Source organism: Acomys russatus, chromosome 5 (genome assembly GCF_903995435.1).
Source record: "Acomys russatus chromosome 5, mAcoRus1.1, whole genome shotgun sequence".
Lineage (NCBI taxonomy): Eukaryota > Metazoa > Chordata > Mammalia > Rodentia > Muridae > Acomys > Acomys russatus.
In genome coordinates this window covers 59,740,238-59,765,735 of record NC_067141.1, presented here as the reverse complement: position 1 = coordinate 59,765,735, position 25,498 = coordinate 59,740,238, and the positions used below count along the sequence as shown (strand labels likewise).

The following is a 25,498-nucleotide window of genomic DNA, read 5'->3' as shown; positions in this document are numbered from 1 at the left end:
ACAATGGTAGTAATGAGGGGCCTATAACAACTGGTGCAAATGTCTGAGCAATTAACATCAGGAAAGTTAACTGACACATACAGAGGACAGAGGAGAGAGCTGCTCCTGGTGGGCACCCATGTTCTTTCAACAATGGATGCTTTAAAAGCTGGAGTCCTCTGATGAAGGGAGAAATGTCTCCTCAGAGGTGACTCATTCAACACTGTTAGCCTCAAAGTACTTAGTCAAGAGTATCAAGGGCAAGTCTTTCAACAGGATGAACCAGGAGACTTCCATTTGTGTGCAGACGCACCAGTAAGAGGGAAGCTGCTATACTGGTCTGAGAAGACATTTGGGTGGCTTTTTCCCCCCTTGCAGGATCCAGGCACACAAAGAGCAGTATCAAATGTTGAAAGGGATGATGGTAGTTTAACATGTTTAGTTTTTATGATGACATCAAGAAGTGGTGTTTTCTGAAGAAGTTGTTTTCTGACAGCAAAGGAATGCAATTGTGAGTGAAGAGGCCAGCCACTGGATGAAGCCACACTTGCAGAGCTGAGGCTCCCTCCTGGTGGGACACTATCTAAGAGGGAAATAGAGCAAAGTTGTATAGAAAAAGGCACGCCAGGCCTTAAAAGTCAGCACAAATACTTTTGAGACTCGCCTATAATGCTGTGTTGTTTAACCCACAGACTGGAGAAGAAAAAGCTCCTTTCTCTGTTTTCTGACAATTTCTGCAACACCAATGAGTTTGTTGCTACTGATTTCTATTTCTCACTAATACTTTTAGTGGGAATCATCAACAAAGCCATTTGGCTTGAGGCTTGTATGCTGTGAAAAACAAATTCAATTTCTCTCAGAGATGAGGGGTATTACTGTGTTGCTAATTTGTATTTTCTAAGTAGTTATCTGTATCAAGTGGGATACAAAATGTTGGTAACATTCTAATATAATTCTTAAGGATAAGTGGTAATATCCCTGTCATTCCCAGAAATTCTATTTTCTATTTTCTAAAGGTTCATCTTACTGGTCTTTCCAAAGAACTGGGTTTGTTTTTGCCAATTTTCTCTATTATCCATTTTGCAGAAGATTTCCACAATTAGCTTTATTTTCCTCTTTCTACTTGTTTTGGGTTTAATTTGCTCCTTTACACAGTTAAGATGGAAGCCTAGGAAATTTAATTTGATGATTTTCATTTACTTATTATAATCAAATTTTAATTCTGTATTCAAATTGGAGATTTTGTTTGGACCTGGGCCCCCCCCCCCTCTCTCACAAACACACACACACACACCTCTACCTCAGATATACTACTTTGTAGTGACCTGGCTGGGCAAAAATCAGAAATCTAGTTCTGTCTCAGATCTTACCATTCAACTCCTCCCAGCCCCTGGATTTTTAAAGTCTGACTTTCCCAGGAATTGCTCTTGAGTCTGCATGATTAGTGGTCAGCCCTCTGCATCTGTGAGGTTTACATCCTTTGCCACGAAACTCATGTGTCCTAAAGACAGCTCTCACTGCTTAGAGGATTTACAGATTTGCCTGTATTCAGCCAGGAACTTGCAAACCAGAATCCCTCTGGTTATTCGAGATTATGGACTACAGTATGTAAAGACTGACTGGATAGGGTACTGGTTTTCTCCAGGTCGTCACTTTCTCTGACCCTGGCTTTGAAGTCCTAGGTGGTACCAGTTGATGCCCTTGAATGTCAGAACTCCTAGCTCTTTCGATGTCAAAAGTACCCTGGCTCTCCGGCTTTTTAGCTTGATCTCAAGAATTGCATGGACTCACAGGCTTGGAGACATGTTCTGAGCCATAGTATCAGTATCTCTGAGGCTAGCCTACAGGCTCTCTATCTATAGGGCTCCCTACCTGCAGAGACCAAACCACCAGAAGTTGCAAACATGCTGATACCTTGTTAGTTCCATCTCTGGAGAAGCTAATATAGATGCCTTGAAATAGGCAATGTGCTGGTCTTTAAAGCTCACTCTAGCCCTCTTCGCAATAGAATATTTGCTTATAGAGCTAGAGGCTAGGGAAGGAGTTGCAGACAGGACAAAGGTGAGGGAAAACGCAGCCAGTGAAGTTGAGTATATTATAGTAGTCCACTGAGAAATACTATTTATTCCTTAGTTTTTCCTTTAGATGAGTCATGTGGATTATTTTGTACCCTTTCTATAAATGGAGTCTGTTTCCTTACTACTGTTTTTGGAATACAACTCAGTGTACATCTTATAATCATCAAGATATGAAAGCTAATGGCCTTCAAGTAGTATTTTGCTCCTCTCTAAGTTTATATTTATGTATGGGCATTTTGCCTGCATGATGTCTGTGCACATGCATGCAAGTGTTCTTGGATAGGAGAGGGAGTCAGTTCCTATAGGAACTGGACTTAAAAGGGACTGTCAGCCAACAGGTGGGTGCTGGGATCTGAAGCTGGGTCCTCTGTAAGAATAGCAAGTACTCTTAACCACTGAGCCTCTCTCCAGCCCGACATGCATTTTTTGACTGTCTGGATAGTCTCTTCTTTCTCCCAGACACAGAAGGTAACCTACTTTATTATAGACCTATCCAAAACAACAAAGCTGCTAAAGATCAAAAGCTTTTCTCAGCAGAGCCAAGGAGACATTATGGGAAATAATAACCTTTCTCAAAGTTCATCGAGAATTTTTGAAGAAAAAGGAAAGTCCTGTATTTATTCTGTAGTTTTCACAGACACTAAATAGAGAGAAGGGAAGGAGGGAAAGATTTTCCATTAGGTTTAAAAACAAAACACAAAACAAACAAACAAACTCATGTAAACATAAGCTTAAGTTTAATTGAAGAAAACTTTCATTAACAATGAACAAGGAAATTAACAATGTTTTCCATTCTTTAAACATCATGTACATTATTAATATATTCTGTGTATTTCCAATCAATTCCACTCAGGCTCAATTCAAGAAACACAATTATAACAGGTTTTATACAAAAAATATTCCGCTAAGAAAGTAGATAAACTGCACAAAACAGTACAAGTACAATGTGCATAGCAATGTAACTTGAAGCATCTATTTATGGCTTTGTTTAAATCAAAACTATTAGGGGAATGGGCCCACTTAGGACCTACGGTTACAGTTGACATGTGTAAACTGTTCACATCATTTTTAGGCACTTGCTAACAATAGTGTTTAATCCCTGAAAAACATAAAATGTATGCCCCCAGCAAAAAAAAAAGTCAGAAATAAAACCCAAGAAAATAACATGGGTACAGTCTTCTCTTATTAATGCATGCACAGAACTGAAAGAAAATAACTTTTGTGTCATAAACTTTCTGTGCAAATTTACATAATCAAGTACAAAAATATGTACATTTTGGTTATATACAAAAAAGCCCTGAAGTTTTGATCCAATCAATGAAAATGTCATTGACATGTATAGTAACAACAAAACAAAAAATTACATAGTTCATTATTTTCTAATGTAACTCCATTATCCAATAAGGGGAAAAATGATACAAATGTAAAGTTAAATCAATAGATTGTTATGAAAATGTCCATTTTGAAATTGTTGGGCATATCTCTTAGGAATATTTCTTAAAGTTTTATGAACTGCTACTGAGTCCATCATTAATGCTTGCTTCTCTATTTTCATATGCCAAAGTTTAACACTATTTTGGATTGTTGGTCATCCTGAAAAGTTACTAATGAAAATGGTCTATCCTACTGTAGACATGTTTAGGTAAGAACAGTAACTAAACACAAGGAAAAATATAATCTGCTTTGCTAACCTTGCTTTAAAATATTATCTCTGTAAAAATAAATTGTTTTAGTTTTCAAGAAAGGCCATTCCCTTTTAATATTTCTACGTTCTTTCTGTTCATTTTAAAGGGATACCAAGCAAGGGAGGGAAAAAAGCCATTTGGTTATGGATACTTCCAATCAGATAAGCATAGTTCTGTGCAAGGGGATCACTGGAAAATAGAAGCAAATTCAGGAAGATGTTGAAGTTCAAGTGGATTTTAGAAAAAGTTTATTTCTCCTCTGGAGGCTGCCCCATTTCCTGCAGTGATCGAGACAGCCACAGGAAGAGACAATCATCTTGGAAAGGTATTCCAATCTGAAACAGGACAGAGTAACAGCAACAGGATTTACTTGCCCAAAACTCTTCAAGCATTATTTCAAGCTTAACTACAGTCCAGTAAGATGCAGCTTCAAAGGAACTCAATACCTTTCAAATGAACTGTAACAGAAAGTAACTATCCAAACTCAGTCTTTCTTCACAAGTGATAAGAAACTCATGTGTGAAAGTGTTCTCCACCTCCAAAGAAACTATTTGTCAGATCTGTAAGGCTGTGGGAGAAGAAAGGTAATGGGGTTCTCCACCATAACCCTCTACTCAGTCTCTAATTGGGAAAACTTCTGTCAAAAATTTCCTTAGCCCTACCTTTGAATAGAGGCATCTTTAAACAACGAAATAAAGATCTATCTGTGCTGCTACTTTCTTTCAAAGCATGTGTAACTGTGGCATTTTCAAGTGCCACACATAAAACTTTTGTTCTTCCACAGAAACGCAACCAACTCTTAGAAATGCTCAAAAACTATACTGGTGTAGAAAATGACTGAATTATGTTAACTTAGCCCAGTTTTTCCTTCTATCTTACCTTTTTCCTTGGTAATCACAGTTAGTTATTCTAACATATTCCAATCCCGAGTAGCTTCCACTAAATGCCTCTGCCCGTGGCCAGCCCACACATCCTGATTGTCAAAAATTCTACCACAGAACCAGCAGTTAAATTTAGCTTTCAAGATATCTTCAGAGGTAGTTTTTACAATCTGGTAATTATTTTTGCTTGTCTTTTTGAGTGTTAGTTTTAGCACAAATCTTTCTTTTACAGAATTAACAGGTTTAAGCATTTTGTGTCTCTTGGAAAAGTCATTGTAAGTTGTTTCAGAAATGTCAGAATAAACTGGTTTCAGTAAAGCATTAATAGTTGCTTGTGACAACGAAACCTTCAATACACGTCCATTGAACTTTGCAATAGTTTTCATAACACGTTCTACTTCTGGGGCATCTGCATCAGGATGATTCAAAACCACAACTGGTTGGTTTCTCCTAGGACATTTCACAAGCTGTTTGGAATTAAAAGGGAAAAGTCTCAAAGTTCTACCTGAATTCTTTGAAAGCCTAGGTCTATAAAATCCAAGTGTTTCCTGGACATCTTCAGCATTAGCCCTTTCTTTACACTTCCTAAGCAATGTTGACTTCTTCCTTGGAGGTTCTTGGTAATTATCAATGTACTTTCGTTTACAGCTTCTGTTTCTAGATACAAGGGCAGTTTCAGAACCTTGACTTATACGAGTTTTAATTTTTGCAAACTTATTTTTGCATGTCTTTCTCTTATTGAAGTTTCTCTCAATTGTACAATTAGCTTTACATCTTAACACTGTTGTCTCTGAATGGTCACTGATATATACTGGTTCCTCAGAAGATTCTGGGCATGCTGCAGTAGAAGAAAGAGCAATTTCACTTGCTGGGATCCTATCATCTAAAACTGGTAAGGCATCTCTAGAAGATTCCGGCTCTTTCTGCTCTCCAAGTATAGGTGGTTTGGATGGTACAATCTCTTTGTGAAAAGAGGATGCAGAGTTGCTCACTGAAAGATTATTAGCAGCACTCACACTTAAAACAGGATTTAAAATTTTTACCAGTATTTTTTGTGGCGCTCTTTCAGGTTTCTTTGGTTGAATATGTTGGTAAGTATGATTTTGGACTAAGTTAGGCTTAAGCGGTTCAGTGTTATTTGGCATCATGCACTTAAGAAACACAGCTTGTTTACCACCAGGCATGAGGGTGTACAGAGATGCTTTTGGGGAGCTTTCATTCTGCTGCTTTACTGTGTCCAAGCCATTTATCTTAGGGCCCTGCTGCTCAGGCAGAACGTTTGGAAAAGGAACAGCTCTCACTGAAGAACGAACTGAGGTTTTAATAATGTAAGGGCCTTTCAATGGTAATGCATTCTCTGAGCAAGTTCTCATGTTCACACAACTGCCAATACTGGAACAAAGCGCAGGTGTTAGGCAGCCATTGTTGTGCTCCGCCTTCAGAAGAGGCGTTCTGCAAGGTTCCTTAGTCACAGTTCTGTTACTATGCACATTCTCAGTTTTGACAGTGCGAACACCTTCAGGTTTCCCATTATTAAATGCCAAAACCATCCCGGGTCTCTTGTTGACAAGGAGAGAAGCAGGTACACTCTGTGTATTAACCAATGGAAGTGATCTTCCAGAGAAAACACGGATTCCAGGTTTGTTAGCAACATGCAGTGGTATAATAAAACCTTTTGGAGTTTGAATAAATACGGGATTTTTCTGTTCTGAGGTTAGAAATGGATTCTGAACATACACAGGACCTGAATTTTGTGTTGTAGTTCGGAGTTTGTCTTTCACAAGCTGCTGCGTTATTATCGCATCCGACTGAGTTTTAAGTAACGTGATGATATTTGGAATTTTACCAGTCACTTCTGAATCTCTCACATCTTGTAATACTGACAGCACTTGTTTTTCCTGTCCATTACATTTTAAATTCAGATCATTTGCAGGCACACTAACACCTACACTGGCAGATGGAACTGGGAAAATGTCTTGCGTTTGGAAGTCTTTTGAAGATTCTACTATCATTTCTTCTTCCTCTGCTTTTCTAAGTGTTTGGTCACAACTGAGTGGAAGGCTTTCACTGGGAATGTTGTTCGAGTCTTCCTTTATATCAGATTTTGGCTTTAATGTATCTTGAAGTAACTGCTTTACTTCAGGTGGCAAAAATTCTGAAGCCTGCTGGCTCTGGAGGGAGAAAACAGACGTGATTCTAGGCATCATAGGGGAGCTAGCGCCGCCATCCCACTTAGGCTCGTCAGTCACACTCAGCACACTTTGGTTTGCATTAGTGAAGAGATTTCCTTCATCAGAGTTTTGGGTTTCTTCTAAATTACATGGTTCTTCTATTTCAGTTTTTATTTTTAAAGTTCCATCTTTACCATTTAAAGGGATGACAGGTCCTAACAGGCTATCTGAGTTGGAGCTCTCCTTCCTCAGTGGTGAATCCATATTACTATCACAAGACAATTGTTGAGTAGCTGTTTTGTTCAAAGTCTCCCTCTGAAGGTTTTCGAACGTTGTTGTTCTTGAAAACCTATAATGATTAGTATTCACCTTTGAGTAATTATGAAAAGGTAATGATCCTTGGTTGGAGAAGTCAAAATAGTTGGATTCAGCAGGTATCTTAGAGTTGACATAATTAATGCAATAATTATGCATATCTCCACAACTATATGCATTTGGCTTAGTGGTAAGGTTGACTTTATCTGGACTTTTAATGGTGGTGTCTGATGCATCTGGATGACTCTGAGTGGTCTGATTTTCCCACAAGTCAACACTGTCTCTTGCTTCAATTTTTGTAGTCAAACTCACTGATGCAGTAACTGACTCTGATGTTGTTGGCAAAGAAGATAAGCTTTTACTGTCATCCACTGTCTCAAGTATATTATTCTTTTCAGACATGAAAGCTGTCTCTTTTTCAGAAGTTACTTTCCTGGAAAGCACAGGAGACGAACATGAAAGTGGAGCTGCTTTCAAAAAATCTGTGTCACTCACCTCAGTTGCAAATCCAGTGTTGGCCAAAGCCTGGGGTTGCAAATTACCTGTACTGTCCTTTTCTGTGCCTGGTTGTGAGGCTGGTGAAGGTAAATTCTGTTTACTGTTAGGCAACAATTTTATTACAATATGCTGCCTTCCATCTACCACCTTGAAGCCCATAAACTTAGCGCTGCAGTTAGCAGGAATTGTTATCTTATTATTTCTCACCAGTAAGACCGTCGGCCCTTGTACACCACTTTTCACGTAACTGGAAGCAGCAATTGTTCCCTCGTCAACTTTCCTGTATTGCCCAACGGAAAGCAGAGTAGACTTCTCTGACTCTGACTCTATGGGCTTATCACCATTCTCACAGTGCAGCCTCTCATCCTTGTCTTCATTTAATTGCTCTTGACTCTGGTCTTCAGATTTAGTCTGTGTTTTGCTCACTATATTAAACACTTGAGCATTTTTCCCTATACTTTCATCATTTCCATTGGTAACTGTCTTACGTTTCCAAAATGTCTTTGTTGGACCTATTTTGTATCTTTTAAGTATTAGCTTAAGTCCTGTTGTAGTCTTTGCCATTCTTTTATCATATTGGTCTTTTTCCAGCTTTTCTTTCGCATATAAGTGCTCTTTATGCAAAGTTATGACATGTCTGACAAGTTGGTCTTTATGAACGGCACCATAGCTACAGTAGTGACAAGTGAAGGGAAGAGTGCCAGAGTGGACACGAAGGTGCTTCTGAAGCTCTCCCTTGGTAAAACACAGGTGAAAGCATTTTCCACACTTATAATGCATTTCTTTATGTCTATGAATGTGCTGAACAAATGTGCCAACATCCTGGGTAAAGAATCTACACTCTTCGCACTGAAAATTGCCATTAACACAATGTTTAGATGTGAAGTGTTTTGTCAAGTCCAATAAAGTATATGAACGGTCACTATTACAAATATCACATTTTACAAAAGTGTTCCTATGGGTTTTTCGGTGTTGTTTAAATATCTGGAAGTCATTTGCTGAAAAACTGCACATTTCACAAGGAAATGAAGGTAGCTCACCATGATGCCGCATTTCAAAGTGTTTCTGCAAATCATTTGGACTATATTGAGTACTGTCTTGGCATTTTAAACAACGGAAGTTGAGTATTTTTGCAGACATATTTACATTCTCGTCTTCAGCTCGCTCAGGTTTACAAAGCAGTACACATTCCTTGGCACGGCTTACAGTCTTTAAACGGATAGATTTCCGTGCAGTCTGTGGTTTACTCTGAAATAATATTCTGTATTTTTCAACTTCATGTTTCGTAAAGATCTCATTTGGAATATTTATCTTGGGCAAACTAATGTTCACATTTTTAAGTTCATAATGAAAATCAGTTTCTGAAACTTTTGGTGTAGGTACTGATCCAATAGTATCTGCTATCTCACTTTTTATATCAGATTCTTTCAAAATAGTTTGTTTTTCATCACAAAATAGCTGTGTCTGTTCAAGTGGCATGATTTAATTTTTTTTTAAATCCAGTTTTGTTTGCTCTTAAAACTTGTGAAATTAATTGTGACTTAAACACGAAATAATACTGAGCTGCAACATCTTCAAAATAAGCAGGATTTTCCTCAAGTCAATTCACCTAAAATTAAGCAAAGAGTTGAAATTTTCATCACAAAGTTTCATATTTTTACATTCATTCTGAATCAACAAAGCAGAAATGCTAATCAAACACATATACTAAAGACACAAAGACCTGATCTGTTAAGAACACCCAGGTTTAAAGGAGGTTTCATTTAGCAATATAAACAGTGTCATTAGCTCCTGGCATCTCTTCTCTCTATCACTTAGGTTAGGTACCAGGTGATGCCAAGATGACTGTTCAAATTCAAAGGTAGCACCCTTCAAGGTTAAAACTTAAGAAAAGAAAACATCACTCCTCCAAAAGCAGGACAATCTTGGCCCAAATTTCCTTAAGTGTCATTCCCTAAAGTAAGATGCATTTCTATGAAGGACCATACCTGATTTACAGGCCACTCATGAGAACCAAAGTTGTAAGACACCATCATGCATGAGCTGACATTAGGACTACAGAAGGCTTCCCTACAAGGAAATCAGAGCATTATTACCAGACAGTAGGAATGGACAAAATAAATGCAGAAGTAGCAACATACATGAGGTTTTCTGTTTGTTCTTGCATAAATAAACTATTACATAAAAGACATTCACACGTTGACATTTTTACTTCTGTAGCAGACTTCTTTCTAAGAACACCAATGCAAACTGACCTAGTTCCCCTTCCAATGGCTACAGAACACTTCGCATCCTTCTCGCTGGTGCAACTTCAACTCCTACCCTTTTGCTACTACAAGGGCTGCCACAGGCTCTGACCAGAGAAACAACACCTAGGAAACTGAGCATGACTAGATGACTTCGTTCTTATGGTTTGTCTCTTGCAATGCAAATATTAAAAAAAAAAATTTAAAGCTCATTTTAAAAGCTTAAACAAAACAAAAACCCAAAGTCACCTACAGAAACTATCATTCCATGTGATATTCATACACATAATTCTTTCTGAAACATCCTAGATATATATTTGTTTTCATCATAATGTGCACTTCTGCAGCTCTAAAAATTCCTTATATCCAACAAAATTAAATACACTGGCGATGTTATTAAAGAATTAGACATTAGTTTTCTAATGTATAGCCTGTATTAGTTCTCTAATGTATAGCCTGTATTAGTTTTCTAATGTATAGCCTGTACTTGTTTTTTTGTGCTTCTTTCTGAACAGAAAGACAATGTGTTCTATGAATAAACTCAGAGCTAAATGTGTATTTATCTTTTCCTTGTATATTAAAAGGGATTTAAATCAAAATGACTGTTGGTTGCAAATTATAATATACTAAACTCAAAACATAAATAAATAAAAAAGAAAAGAAAAAACTATACAAGCAAGCTTTCTAGCAACGATTTTGTTGTATCACATTAATATAATTTCAAAGCAAAATTTTCAATGATGATATCAGCAAGGACAATTTCATCAAAGTCGCTATTTGATCTGATAAGCCCCTTCAAGGAGAGCAAACTAAGTTATTGATTCATATATTTTTGAAATAGTGAACTTAGAATGGGATGTTTAAAACTTTAGTATTACAAAAGCTGGGTGCTGGGGGTGGGAGCGCGGTGGAGTTATGGTGAAAGTCGTATGAAGGGATGGGGGGCCCTAAAAGAAAAGCTACTGAAGGTAACTAGAACAGTTAAGAAACCAGGAGATAAGGCTATTTGAATGCTCTCCTTCATCCTGATGGAACTTAACAATAATTCAGTAATAACTAGCTAATAAAATGTCTAATGTACAAGTAAGAAATACCCTTAGCTTATTTAAATTTGAGAACTGTTAATTAATACTGAACACCAATACAGTGTGGGAAGAGCTCATATATTTCAAGTAGCTGAGGGCTCATAACTTGCTCTTCAATTCCAATTTTATCTGGAGAATATGTCCGATCTTGAAACATGTTCACCCTGTAAGTGTGTAAGCACTGCCACCAGAGAACAACTTACACTGAAGCTGCTACCTTTGGTTAAAAAAGAAAGAACTATGCTATAGATACCTCAGGTAAGGTAAGATCATGAATTTTATTGTAGTTTTAACCTACCACCTTTCAAGCTAATTTTTATTATAGTCCAACTTTCATCTCCACCAACAAAGATTATTGGTTTTAATGTGGTATTTGTATTATGGTTTTGCTAACCTTAAAAGTTTACCAACACCCTTTGTCACTAAAATAAGACACTTTTGTAAGCATTAAAATAATCCGGAGAGGGCTGGAGAGATGGCTCAGAGGTTAAGAGGACTACCTGCTCTTCCACAGGTCCTGAGTTCAATTCTCAGTAACTACATGGTGGCTCACAACCATCTGTAGTGAGATCTGGTGCCCTCTTCTGGAATGCAGGCATATATGAAGGTGAAACACTGTATACTTAAATAAATAAATCTTAAAAAAAAAAAACAGTAATAATAATCTGGAGCTTCCTACACGATGGCTAGAAAAGCTATAGGCTTTCTTCCCTCTACCAAATGGTCACAGAAATAACAAAAAGACTTAATAGAGAAAAAAAATTACAAGGCCTAAAAACAAACAAACAAACAAATTCTATAAATATATTACAAAACATTGGACAGGAAATGACCTGGTGAGAAATATAAATGCTGACCCACTAACAACCATCATTTAAAAAAATGTGTTTGTGACACTAGCTACATTGCCTATGTTGCCCAAGCTAGCCTCAAATATCTGGACTCAAGCAATTTGCCTACCTCAGCCAGTGAGTAGCTTGGACTACAAGCTAAAGCATCACATTCAGTTACTAACCACCATTTCGGAAGAGAAGAAGTCCATTAGGAGACATCCATTCAATCAATATTTAATGAATACCTATACACCCAAAGTAAGGAAATGACAGAAATTTGTCCCCTTTATCCACTAAACATACCTTGGGAGAGTCGGAAAGATTGAGGCTTGAATGAAAGGTCAGACTGAAGCTCTCTGGGTGACAGATGGCTCAGGCCAAGATATGAGAAAGAAAGGAATCCCGAGTTTTCTGCTGAGTCCAGAAGCCAGGAAGAACAGGAAACTGCTAGGATCACCTGTCAGGAGATTTGTAAAGGGAAAACTATGACCGAACACAAATGAAGCTTTCTGTACTAACAGCTATCTTCCTCTGTCCAGTATTATCTTTTCCTAAGTTATGGCAGAAAAAAAAGTGATTACTAAATTTCTCTTCTCCTTCTAACTTAAAAACTGAAAATCTTGTTTCATCTCATCTTAATGTCTGATATCATTAGGAAAAATTGGCAGGAGCTAGACATGGTAGTGCACACCTCTAATCCCAGCACTCAGGGGCAGAGAGATTACTGTGAGTTTGAGGTCAGCCTGGGGCATACAGTGAGTTCCATGCTGGCCAGAAATACACTCTTTGGTTGACAGAAGGCTCAGGCTGGCATCATGAGAAAGAACAAAGCAATCTAGAGTTTTAAACTGAGTCCAGAATATTTAATTTTGTTTCCTTCCTTCTTTCCATCCACCCATCAATTTATCCAGTTATTTCTGCTTCTCCTTTTAGTTTGTTGTCTGTCTTTCTTTCTTTTAAACCATATATGTTATATATAATCTGAGGTTATATAAAGAAAAAACAGTTAATATTTTAAGAGAGACAAAGCAGATGAGAAAAAACCAAAAAGACTTGAGTTTTTAAAATCAGTTTTTTCAAATGCTAGGCAAAAGTACTAGTAGGAAGAAAATATAAAATTCAACACATGCAATTTATCTAGTAAAATATTTTAGTTTAAAAGACAAAATAAAGCCAGGTAGTGGTGGTGCACAGCTTTAATCCCAGCACTTGGGAGGCAGAGGCAGGTGGATCACTGTGAGTTCAAGGCCAGCCTGGTCTACAAAGAGAGTCCAGGACAGCCAAGGCTACACAGAGAAACCCTGTCTTGAAAAAAACAAGAAAACAAAACAACAACAGCAAAAGACAAAATAAAAATTATATCCAAATATGATAAAGGAGTTACCGAAAATGGGATTAAAGTACTCATTAACTGCTCCAACTAATTAGGTAGCTATACCCAACACCAATGTTAACCAGCTGTAAATGCTACAAGATATGGAATGAGATATGGAATATGAAACAGATATCTACAGTCTTTAGGGGAAAGAAGAAACTCAACAGTTCATTCTATACCTAGTAAAAACTCACAAGTGAGAAAAAAACGGACCAAGATCCAGACACTGCATGATAAAATCTACAACATGTAAGTAAATATGAACAGCATTATTAATATAATTAGGGAAGGAGTAAAGGAATATAATGTGGAAAATTAACGATAACTTCTCATTGCTGATATTACAAAAAGAAAATCTTAGATGCTAGAAAGCAAATTGGCAGGCAGAAAATGACCAGGAGCGCTTAATCTTTGCCATCAATTGGTTAAGTTAAGAACTGATCCATCTTACACTTGGAATTTTTAGAAGACCCAGGAATTGTAGCACCAAGAAGCATAAATGCTGAAGTAAAGTGAAATTTGGAGAAAGTACTTGAATTTTAGTTAGGTCTAAAATTCCCTACCCAGTCTGTCACCCAGGAAACTGTTGTTCTCCTACCACAATAGAAATCTCAAGGTGTACTCTCTGCAGGGTAAAACAGGGTGTCTAAAGTGAAGAGAACAAGCTGGAGGAAATGAGAAGCACAGCAAAGTGAGAGCACTTCATGAACCACTTACAAACAAGACCCAGCCCTCCACTCGCCCATCTCTGTTAGCCCTCTCGTGTGGCTCCTAGACTAAAACATGATCTGCTGATGGATCCTGAACCATGACACCAGCCCACAAGACTGACACAGAAACTGAGTGGTTAGGAAAAACCACTATGGACTAAAAGTAACAGTCCACAATAGATTCAGGGTTTTTTTGTTGTTGTTGTTTTGTTTTGTTTTTTAATTCCTACCTTTCCCAGTCAGCTTAAGAAGCACTGAACCAGAATTTGGGGATAGACGAAGCCTATACAGAGTTCCCCAGGGTAGGGGTCAAATGTGGTGTTTATTAACCCGTCTACCAATTCAGAAAGAACTTCCCATCAGCTTTCTAATGATTATCAAACAGTTCAAAGCCTGACTACTAGATATCTGAGGCAATCCCTAAAATTAGCTCAGGATTCAGACCAGATAAAAGGGGGAAAAACCTGCTAAAACAGACATATACATTAATACACCTCAACTTTAAAGCATTTTCTAGGTATATGAGAAATAACAAAAGGTATCGAAGAACAACAAAAAAAGGCTCTACAAAGCAGGGAAATATAGTATATATTACATATAGTATATAAAGACTGGAAACCAAGGTATATGCGGCTAAGCCTAATACTTGTGAGGCAGAAGCAGAAGGATGACAAGTTTGAGAGCAGCCTAAGCTGCACAGTGAGACCATGTTAAAATAATAAAACAATGAAAATATAATAAAACATTAAGAAAAGTAGAAGGGCTGAAAAGCAAATGAGATAACCTCAGTCACTAGAGCAAAGCTTGGCGCGGCCATGTCTAATCCCCAGCACACTGGAGGCTGAGACAACTACTGAACCAGCAGTCAGCCTAGGGTACAGAGCAAGACCTGTCTCAAAAAGAAAAAACAAAGCAAAAACGAAAAAACTGGGTGAGAAGGCAGAGCAACAACTTAGGTCTCAACAGTGACTAACAGGTGTGCAAGAACAAAGTTAAATCACACGAAGAGAAATCAATGAAACAATTTGGTAGAGAGGTTAACCCCATTTCCCTTTGAATCTCCAAATTGCCTAAAACTGGCACACCTTTGCTCTGCCTCTCAAGTCCTGGGGTTACAGGTACTGAGCTGTAACTCCTGGTTTAAAATATTTTTTAGAGGCTAGACCGATGGCCTAGCAGTTAACAGCACTGACTGTTCTTCCAGAGGAGCAGGGTTCAGTTCCCAGCACCCACATAGGCAGCTCACAACCATCTGCTACTCTAGTTCCAGGGGATCCAACACTATCTTCTGGCCTCTACTGGCACCACACATGTGTCTAGTACACATACATACATGCAAGTAAAACACTCAGGTAAACACACATGTACTCATGGTGTACAGACACACATGCAGGTAAAACAGAAGTTTCTGAACAATCAAACATTAACTTTAAACTCTAGAATGTAATGAGTTTAAGGTGTCCTCAGCAGCACTCGCCTTTGTTACATGGCCTGACCTTAGCAGTCTCGGCTCTCAACAGACAACTGTTTGACTAGCATATCCTCACACCTCACAATGCCAATCAATGCTGCCTGAAACACCTCAGTTCAGGTCATCAGCCTTGTGCTATGAACTGTAGTTTTCACTGCACATACAATCTTCTACTTATAGAACTATAAGGGCTGATTGCAGAAAACTGAAAAGCTTTTAGTATTTCTCCTAGCATTCCTCAGCATTTAATTAGTATGTCTTTAGATTGTATTGGGTAGAATACTTGATTTCAAAAACTGTTGTTTGTATTGCTAACTTGAGTTTCATCAGCAGGTAAAGGCTCTTGCTGCATAAACCTGAAGAGTTCAATCTTTGGAATATGAGTAGAAGATGGAAGGTGAGAACTGATGCTGCCAAGTTGTCCTCTGACCTCTACACACACACCCTATGCATGCCAACCCTGCACAAATTAATGATAACAACAACAGCAGCAATAGTTTTTTTTAAAACTGAAGTGAATCTTGGATTGGGATTAGGACAGAATTTCCAGTAATTTCTGAAGTAGCCCTAAGCATACTTCTGCCATTATATATTTACACAAAGTGGTGTTCTTGACACTGAGGATTATAAGATAAAAATATTGATCAACTGTGAAAAAAATCAGATGTCTTCTACCCTGCAGTATCAAATATTTAGCCAAACTGTAATTTTTTATATAAAAACAAATCGACACATCCACCATGTTAGTATGTAAATTTGCTTTAGCCTTTGCTAAGCTGTAAATCTTTATGTATACCAGATTATTTTAGAACAGGTTTTTATGATTCATTATCAGTAAATATTTAATTTGTATACCTATTTTATAAATCTATTCATTTATAGTTATATAAAAATTTCTTGGGCAAAAAGAGTCATGAGTGAAAAACTTAATTCTGTATACATAGACTATTAGGGGTGAGGGGTTCTTTGTCTGCTTTGAAACAGTCTCCTACATAGCCTTGGGTGTTCTGGAACTTACTACATAGATCATGCTGGCCTCAAACTCACAGAGATCCACCTGTCTCTGCCTCCCCAGTGCTGGGATTAAAGGTGTGCATACCCCACACCTGGCAGAATACTATTTTGGGTTTTTTTTTAGGAGTGGGGAGGGAAGAGGGCACCACCATCACTACATAATCCACAAGCAATCTTAAATCTATTCTATTTCGAAATATATCTTGTATCCTCACTCCTCTTGATCAATATTCAATGTCACTGCCTTAGTCCAGCCACTTAGTCAAGCTCTAACTTGAGGTAAAGCAACAGTCTTCCTAAATGGCATCCACGCTTCCCTCTGTTTACCACACTCTTGTAAACACACTCTCTAAAGCTGGAAAGATGGCTCAGTGGATAAGAGCAATAGTTGCGCTACCAGAGGACCAGGGTTCAATTCCCAGCACATACATAGCAGGTCTGTAATTTTAGTTCCAAGGGATCTCATGTCCTCTTCTGCCCACCATGGGCACGGCACACATGTGATGCAGAGATACACATGCAGGCAAACACCATGCACATAAGATAGTATTTTAAAAATACAATAAAATATTATGCATTCTCTAAGTAGGAGGCAAATAATCTATCAGTGTAAGAGTAGTCACAATTGGGCTGACCTAACAGGGTACTATAGGAGCATATTATAGACTGAGTGGCTCACTAACAGTAGAAATCTATTTCTCATAGTTCCAGAATCTGTGAAGGCCATGATTAAGGCACTAGCATCTTGTTATTATCTTTCTAATTCATAGATGGCAGAGAAATAGCAAAGAAACTCTCTAGGGTCTCTTTAATAAGGACACTAATTTCATTCATGAAGATTTTGTCTTCATAATCTAATCAAGTCCCCAAGGCTTGACCTCCTACTGTCCTCACAGTGGGGAATTAAGATTATTCAGTCTATAACACCTCAGCACTTAAATTTTAATCTTTTTTGCAAAGGCCTGTCCAAAAATAAAAATAAAAGTAATACCCGAGGCTACAGAAATGGCTCAGTAGTGAAGAGAACTTTCTGCTCTTCCAGAGGACCTGAGTTAGGTTCCCAACACATGGATTAAGTGACTCACAACCACCTGTGAGTCCACCTACAGGGTATTTGACATGTCTGGCCCAGAATGGGCAACTGCGTGCAAGTATGCATACGCACATACAGATACAGATGCATCTAAACACAATTTAAAACTATTAAAAAATAATCTTTATTTGTAATTATTGTCTTCGCTCATAACTTTCATCTCACACCACACTTGCCATCTGTAAATGTACTCCAGCAAGCCACCAGGGCTATGGCTCGTCAAATAGCTTTTCCTCTGTGTGTGTTATTCCTACTGTTCTGGCTCATTCTTCAAACAGCCACATTCTTTTCATCTTCTGAGTGAACTCAAATGTCACCTGCTCAGCAAGGCCTTCTCTTTACCTGTAAGTCACCGCTCTCCTCAAAAAGAAACTAAGAACTCTATTTTATGCATTTTATTAGACTTTTATAATGTGTTGGTACTATTTTCGCTACCTGCCAATTTATCTTCTAACTTTACACTATGGTGTGAGCTAAATAAGGGCTGTAGTTATAATGCTCTTTGCTGCTTCATCCACACAGTGTTCGGCTTGTAGTTGGCACCAACTCAGTGCCAGTCTTTTGCTCTAAGTATCAGGAGTACAACAGGAAAAAAAGGGCAGATAAAAATTCCTCCCCTTGCGGAGCTAACATTACTACTGTTTAGACAATAAAGCACACTGTTATTCTATTCAAAAGGAGCAAGAGCAGATAAAACAACGGGAAAAAGAAGAACCAGAGTGCTGCAATTTTAAATATAGTATCAAGACATTCTCACTTCAAAAGTTCTTCTGGGCCCTTGGGGTGAAGCTCCCTGATACGGATTTGTCTGGCATGCTTGATAAGGCTCTGAGTTCGATCCTCACCACAAAAGAAAGAGAGGGACTGGGACACGTGTGGTGGGTGGCACTTGCTTTTAGTACTTGGACCCAGGAGGCAAAGACAGGTGAATCTATGTGAAGTGAGCCTAGTATACACACTGAGTTCTTAGTGAGCCAGAAATATACAGTACAACCCTGATTCTAAATACATAAATTAAGCAAAAAGAAAGAAAGGAGAAGTTGAAAGCTGGGCATGTTGGCGTAGGCCTTTAGTCCCAGCACTCGGGAGGCAGAGGCAGGCAGATCGCTGTGAGTTCGAGGCCAGCCTGGTCTACAAAGTGAGTCCAAGACAGCCAAGGCTACACAGAGAAACCCTGTCTTAAAAAAATAAAATAAAAAAATAAATAAAAAAGCAAAACAAAAGAAAGGAGAAGTTGAGAGAGCTAGCATTCTGAATATTAAGTGCCAAGACCCTGAGAGTGCAGCATGCCTAATATATCTGGAAATATCAGTATTATTGGATCAGAACGCATGAAAAGCAAAGAAATGTAAGATCAAAGCTAAACATGGGAACGGAAGCAGTGCCTGAAGATGCAAGGCATTTGGTTATACTCTGAGACAGGAACCCACCTCATCAGAGATGGGACATGAGCTGATTGTTTGTTTGTTTTTGTTTTTTCCTTGCAAGTGTCTTGGACATGTTAGGCAAGTATATTCCATTAGCCTACATTCCCCAGTTCCTGGATTTTTAAAAGAGACCACCTGGATTATTATATATAAAAAAATATAAATTAAAATAAAAAAATAGAAGATTTGGAAGAGATATGGAAGCTATTAAGGAACCAATTTAAAGTTTATTTCAATTATCCTGTACAAGATGATAGTGACATACCAGAATCTAGAAGGCATGATCAGGTTCTGAATTTTGAAGAAAGCATCTATAAGATTTATTGACCTATCATCTCTGACATAAAGAGATCTACCAAAAGCAGCTAAAACTTCCAACTCCAACAAGTAGAAGAACTACATTCTACTGTAAGCCCTAAGTATTCTAATATAAATAAAATGCACGTAAAACATTTACTGAAAAAAAAAATGTTTTTGAGACAGACTTTTTCTGTGTAATAGCCTTGGCTATCCTGGACTTGCTTTGTAGACCAGGCTAGCCTCGAACTCACAACAATCCACCTGCCTCTGCCTCCTGAGCACTGAGATTAAAGGAGTGTGCCACCACCACCCAGCTGAAAATTATTTTTTAAAAGCTGGAGAAATAGAAGGGAAGTGTATCAAAAGATCAATTTGGGACATCTCTGACATTCAAGTGGAACTGTGTAATGAATACTCCATGAAATATATAGAGGTCTAGTTAAAAGATAAAATTTCAAAAAGAAAAAAAAAAGATAAAATTTCAGTTGTCATCAAGATATGACTGTGTTTGTATTTATGGTTTTGAGATACAATTAAATCACCAAAGCATTAAATAAACAGAAAATTTCAAAGCCTCAAGATATGACAATACTTAGGAGAAAAAGATGAAGAAAAGCAAGCTGGGCAGGAAAGAAACACCCACCTAGAGTAAAGCTAACTGATGGTGTGGTGTTCTAAAGCAGGTTAGAAAAATGGGAATGATCGATTCTGCCAAGTGAGGTAAGACAGAAGTTAGCACTGGTTTTCAGGTCACAGGAACAATGGCTAGAACAATTTCAAGGGAATTATTAAAAAGGCAAAATAGTATATATTTTTTTAAAAAATGGGAACAAAGCTGCTGAATAGACAACTCTTAAGGGAGTTTACCACAAAGACATACAGGTAGAACTGAAGTCATTTTGTTGTTTTTGTGTTTTTGTTTTTAATAAGCAAAACTATAGTATGAATGAATATTTATGAAAATGATCTAGTAGAAAATTTTTAAGCTGAGGATAGAAGAAAAAAATGTAATAACAATGCCCTTGGTAGATCAAAAGGGATGGAGTTTAGCATAAACTGGAGTCATACGTAGAAAAGAACAGAGAATTCTTTCATCTATAATAACTGTAGGGGAAGACACAGATGCTAGCAGGTGAACAAGTCTGTGAGCGCTTGTTGAACAAAATGTCTCCTCGAGTTTGCCAGAGGTTGGCAAACCACAACTATGGTCCAAATTTGGTCAACAGCCTTTTCATAAATTTCATTAAAACACAAGCCACATTTGTTCATCTCCATTATTTCAATGACTACCTTTCATATTGCAGTAACAGCTGACGGCAGCAACAGAAGCCATATAACCCACAAAGCCTAAGGTATTTTACTATCTGTTTATTTACAAGAGAAATCTACAAACCCTGGTATACTTAAACTGCTAACAATATCAAAGTTGAAGATCAGATAATTTGGCTATGAGGAAAGAAGCCTCATAGCTATGTTGTCTAAACATCAGCATCTAGCAAGCAAGTGACACATTATGTCCTTCCTAGTACTCAGCTCCAGATTGAAAAAAAAAAATTTTTTTTTTTTTTCCTTTTGGAGAGAGGAGTTTTGGCCCTGGTTGGCCATTATCTGGCCCTGGCTACCTAGAACTCACTATGTAGACCAAGCTGGCCTCAAACTCATAGGGAATCTCTGACTCTGCCTTCTGAGTGTTGGGATTAAAGGCATGTCCCAGCATGCCCTTCAAGAGACGATTTCTGTAATCAAATATTACTTAAGTGTTATTCCTTATCTTGTTTATCCAACTGTCTTATTGCCTACTGCCACTGATTGTATCTCTAAGAGAAGTGTAGTTTCTGTCTGTTAATAAGGTATCTTTCAAAAAAGAGGTAAGAAAAATCAGTTATAAATATAAACAGACTAGCATTCCAAGTTCATTATGACCATGTGTTTATTGAGGGCCTGGAAGTTGAATGGAAAGCCTGCTACGTGCTAGGCAAGCACTCTACTGCAGAGCTATAGCCCTAGCTCAATCATCTCCTGTTTGTTTAATAGACACAACAAGGCCTTTGCCACAATAGATGACTGCATGCCACTTGGGCGCACCTTCTAGTTAACATCAACACAATGGCACTAGTGACTACCCACAGAGCCAGGGCTTCTTTTATCTACTACTTGAAATGAGGTCCCTGGGAAGCCTGAGTGTTCAAAAATACAGTTTATTTTTCTAACATTCATACAGCAACTCTAATCATCCCATCAATTCTGAAACAACGTAATAATCTAAGTTATCCAAGCAGCACATATAATTGTGCTACCATCTCTTATTTACCTAGCTTCATGCATGTTTTCACTAACCATGATGTCATTTTTCTACTTTTTCTACATACACATCAAACATGGTTTTGAAAATTCTCTACATTCATCATTATTTTACTAAGAAACAAAGTACCATTCAAATCTGACAAGACATCAAGCATGTTATGTAAAAAAAATTTACTCAAGGAAGTAACATAAATCATAAGCTGTTATCAACTCAACTTTGTTGTTCTATTCAACATAGTTGTCAGACATTGGTTCCTAAATAAAAATGTATGCCTTTGTGAAAAAGACCTTGAAAAGAATGCAATCTATTGATAAAGTTCAAGGACAAACACGGTTATTATTACCAAATAATGTAAAATAGTATAACTGAGTATATATTTAATGCATTTAGAGAGAATTATAAGATATTATGGCACCCATTTTAAAGATATCAGGACCTAACACTAACACAAACGAGCAACAGGCGTCTTTGTGTCAGAGCAGATTAAACCATGTTTTTGTACAAGGGCACAGTATTTTCCACTACATTTTTATAGCTCTCCTTATGCTACCATGGATTTGTTGGCAGTTTTGTCATTTTGTCCACACCAGGACATCCAGACGCTCATCCCAGGAAACCAGTCGTAAATCTTTATCCTCTCGTTCCTTTTCCAACTTCAAGTAGATTCCAGAGATCACCATGTAAATATTTACCGTTTTTCCTTAGCTGCAGTAAAGTAGCACTTGATAAGCTAAAGCACAGACTCTGGCCATTTAGAGTTTTAAAACATGTTTCTACCACATTTATCTTTATTGTTCATTATCCAGAAGCCCTTGATGCTACCTCTGTATTTAGTATAACATGTTAAAAATCAGCTCTAATAAAATATTAAATGAACCATGAAACCCAAAATTACTCTTTTGCTTACATTAAAATAACAGCTTCTGGAGAAATCCTTTCTATTTGGGCCAAAAATAAAACTCTAAGGTAACCTAGAAAATTCACATGTGTATAAGCATTCCATTTATTTAATCCAATATGAAGGCATGTGAACTTCCTACTTAACAGACTATCACTCTCGAACTCTACCCCTCATCCTACCTTTCTCCCAGGAACGAAGGCACACCACTCAGTGCTGGGACAGTGCCATAATCAGGAACAGTGATCAAAAGAGACAGTATCTGGAAATGAAAACCAGGATTTTACAATTTTGACAACAAAAGTAAAATGTTTTTATCTTTTGTCCATTACACTTCATATTTAATCTAAGCATGTTAGTTTTTAAGCTCCTCTGTACTTAGGCATAAGCTTAGCACTGATACCCTGTGATAACGTCATAACTGTGTAATACAAAGCCACAACTCAAAAGTGTAAGAATCTTCTCCTAATACAATAGCATCATTTAAAACAATAAAAACAAAACTGGTCTTGCCCCACCCAAATCAAAAAGCAGAACTAGTACTGCATCTGATTCTGAACCACTCATCCGTCCACTACAAAAGCATCCTAACAATGCTCAGTGCTGGTACCTAACATGTCCACCATGAGAAGCCATAGACTACACATGAGAGTAGACAACAAATAAGCATTTCAAAACTCTGTAATAACGCTCTTCCACAGCTTATTGTCAAAAAAACCTCACTTGTAAAGTACCTAAAGAAACACAAAATTCAAATCTTGCATTTAAAAAAAAAAATAGTAAAGCAGGTAGACTGTTGTATTAAGTGATCTACAGGGCACAATGCTTCACTGAGAACAATCCCAGTCAACTGCAAAAAAAAAAAAAAAAAAAAAAGCAATAAAAGTTCTCTTTTGAAATCCAACTGTAGATTTTAAAAATCCCATTTGGAATATTTTAAAATACAGCAGAATTTGGAACCACAGTACACTATTTCTAGAAATGATATAGGAAGATGTGATGTGTACAATGATAAAAATTCTTCAGTATTTAAAAGTTTATATACTAAGAGCTCACACAGAGATAATCATTTTAGCTGCTGTCCTTCCATCTTTTCAAACACCAGACATAAGTTTTGAATTGGTAATTATGATCTGGGGGGAAAAAATCAAAATACAAAAACAAAAAAGCCAGTAAGGCAGAATGCCAATACCTCAAATGTGTAGATATGATCTGCCTTTTATGAACTTCTCAAAAAATGCAGTTGTTGAAGGATAATAAATGGATCTGAATAGATCTGCAGATAGAACTTTAAAATGTTAGGGAATGTTATCGAGTCACCTTAAATGCACTCTATTCTGACCATACGAACTTTAGAGTATACTCAAATCAGACCTGTGTGCTGGAAAAGAGCAATTTAATTAGTATCAGTACAGGTGCCTAAAGAAAAAAAAAAAACTTTCAAATTAATGACGCTCCTACCACGATGTAAATTGTTTTCACGTTGCATCCCTGAGATAATCACAGACAATTCAACATTCTCGTGGATTCCTTAAAAAAATTTTTTTCTTCCATTTTCAAGACTTTTGAAAGAGATAACCCACAAACACTAAATGCCCCAAAACCTAGAGAAAAAGTGACCCTTAACTTTTGTTTTCTAAACTTTGAGATTCCTCTGTTCCACTGGTCTTAGGTAAGAGTTAAAACACATCACCACATAGGCTTCCAGCCCTAAAACTTTGAATTACCAAAGCCACCTACTCAGAGACTACACACTTAACAAAGAGGACACCATTGATAAGAACAGATTCAAGATGGAACCTACAAGTGGAAAAAGCCAGTTAGAAAGAAATCCATCTGCCACTGGGTGTGGTTGGCGGGGAGGGTTTGGGGGGGTTGGGGTGGGATGGGGGGGTCTACAAAAGAGGAGCACTTTTTTTTTTTTTTTTTTTTTTTTTTTTTGCCCAACTCTGAAGAGGGCGCAAAGTGCGTGCGCCAGAGAGCGGGGAGTCAACGCAAGGAACAGCCCCCAACAGCCAAAGGCTGGGCCCACGGTAGGGATGCCGTCGAGGCGGGCCAGCGGACCTACAGCTCGAGGGGCGCGGGCTGAGGGCTGTCCGTCCTGTCTGCACCAGCCGCGGGGACCCGACGAGTGATGGCTTCGCGCGCCAAACGCCCCGCGTCGCCCCCCGAAGACACCGCGCCCGATCCGCCCCTTTCCCCGGAGTTCCGCTGCCCCTCGGGCGCGCGGAAGTACACCGCCTCCGCGCCCAAGTCCTAGGCTGTGAGGCTGTGGAGAGTTGACGGAGACAGACTTACGACGAGCCCAAGCCGAGACGGCAATGGCCGGCTCTAGTGGCAGCCAAAAGCCCTGGGTTAAAAACCACGGGCTTCTCTAGAAAAACTTTGCGGCAAGTTGGGCGGAAGCGCTGAATGGACGGGACTATTTAACGTGGGCTTCCTTCACAAGAGGCGGATCCCTCAAGACCTTTTGGGGGGCGCCCTGACACCCCCCACAAACACGCCCATTGCCCCCCGTTGCTGCCTCTCTGCGCGTCCCGACAACCTAACTGGTCTTGGCGGCTCCGCACACAGGGAATACCTGCCGTGGTCCCCATGGCCAGCGAGTCCCAGATGGCGGCCATTACCCGTCCATCCGGGTACTGCCGGAAAGCCGAGCGCCGCGCTGCCGGCGGTGCACGCTGCGGCGGAGGGATCCGCGCTGCACCTGAGGCGAGCGGAAGAGAACGGCGGCCGGAAGGATCCGCGCCTAAGCCTCACGAGAGTAGGCCATGGCGCTGAGGCCACGCGGCTGACCTCTCCCTGGGGCGCCTCCCTGTGTCCTGCCTCACGACTCACCAGCAGCGGGGGGTCCTACTGCCGGTGGAAGGGCAGAAAAATGGCTACCGCGCATACCAAGTAGACACCAGAAGCAGGAGCTGGTGCGCTTGGCAAGCCTTGGCTGACAGGAAATGGTCTCAAACCCAGAGGTTTTAACCAGCCCTGTCTTTGCAAATGGCGTCTCCTCCCCCCCCCCCTCACCCCCCAATACTTACTCTAATCTCGCAAATTCTGGTAGCCCTTGAAGTCCTAGTGGACGGAATAGCCAACACTTGAGTTTAAAAGCAGGGTCACAGGCCACACTGTGAGGGATG

At 38.7% G+C, this 25,498-nt stretch overlaps 1 protein-coding gene and 1 long non-coding RNA gene across 3 annotated transcripts; both read right to left on the bottom strand.

Annotated features, from left to right (window-relative positions):
- Positions 1–2,757: 2,757 nt before the first annotated feature.
- Znf518a (zinc finger protein 518A) lies at positions 2,758–9,662 on the bottom strand. Of its 2 annotated transcripts, XM_051146536.1 has the most exons (3): positions 9,596–9,662; positions 4,622–9,216; positions 2,758–4,077 (listed from the first exon to the last, which is right to left on the bottom strand). In XM_051146536.1, exon 2 carries the CDS (start codon positions 9,084–9,086, stop codon positions 4,647–4,649), a length of 4,440 nt encoding a protein of 1,479 aa, XP_051002493.1. In that variant the 5' UTR covers positions 9,087–9,216; positions 9,596–9,662; the 3' UTR covers positions 2,758–4,077; positions 4,622–4,646. The 2 variants fall into 2 exon arrangements, with proteins under 2 accessions (XP_051002493.1, XP_051002492.1); XM_051146535.1 differs by having other exon boundaries at positions 2,758–9,216.
- A 2,378-nt stretch (positions 9,663–12,040) lies between these two features.
- On the bottom strand, positions 12,041–25,077 carry LOC127189562 (uncharacterized). Its single transcript, XR_007830662.1, has 3 exons — positions 24,946–25,077; positions 22,547–22,626; positions 12,041–12,228 (listed from the first exon to the last, which is right to left on the bottom strand). It is a non-coding gene; the product is annotated as an uncharacterized LOC127189562 (long non-coding RNA).
- Between the last annotated feature and the right edge of the window lie 421 nt (positions 25,078–25,498).

Bases quoted from the DNA above. Each gene is read 5' to 3' on its own strand.
- Znf518a (XM_051146535.1), bottom strand. From the start codon at position 9,086: ATGCCACTTGAACAGACACAGCTATTTTGTGATGAAAAACAAACTATT.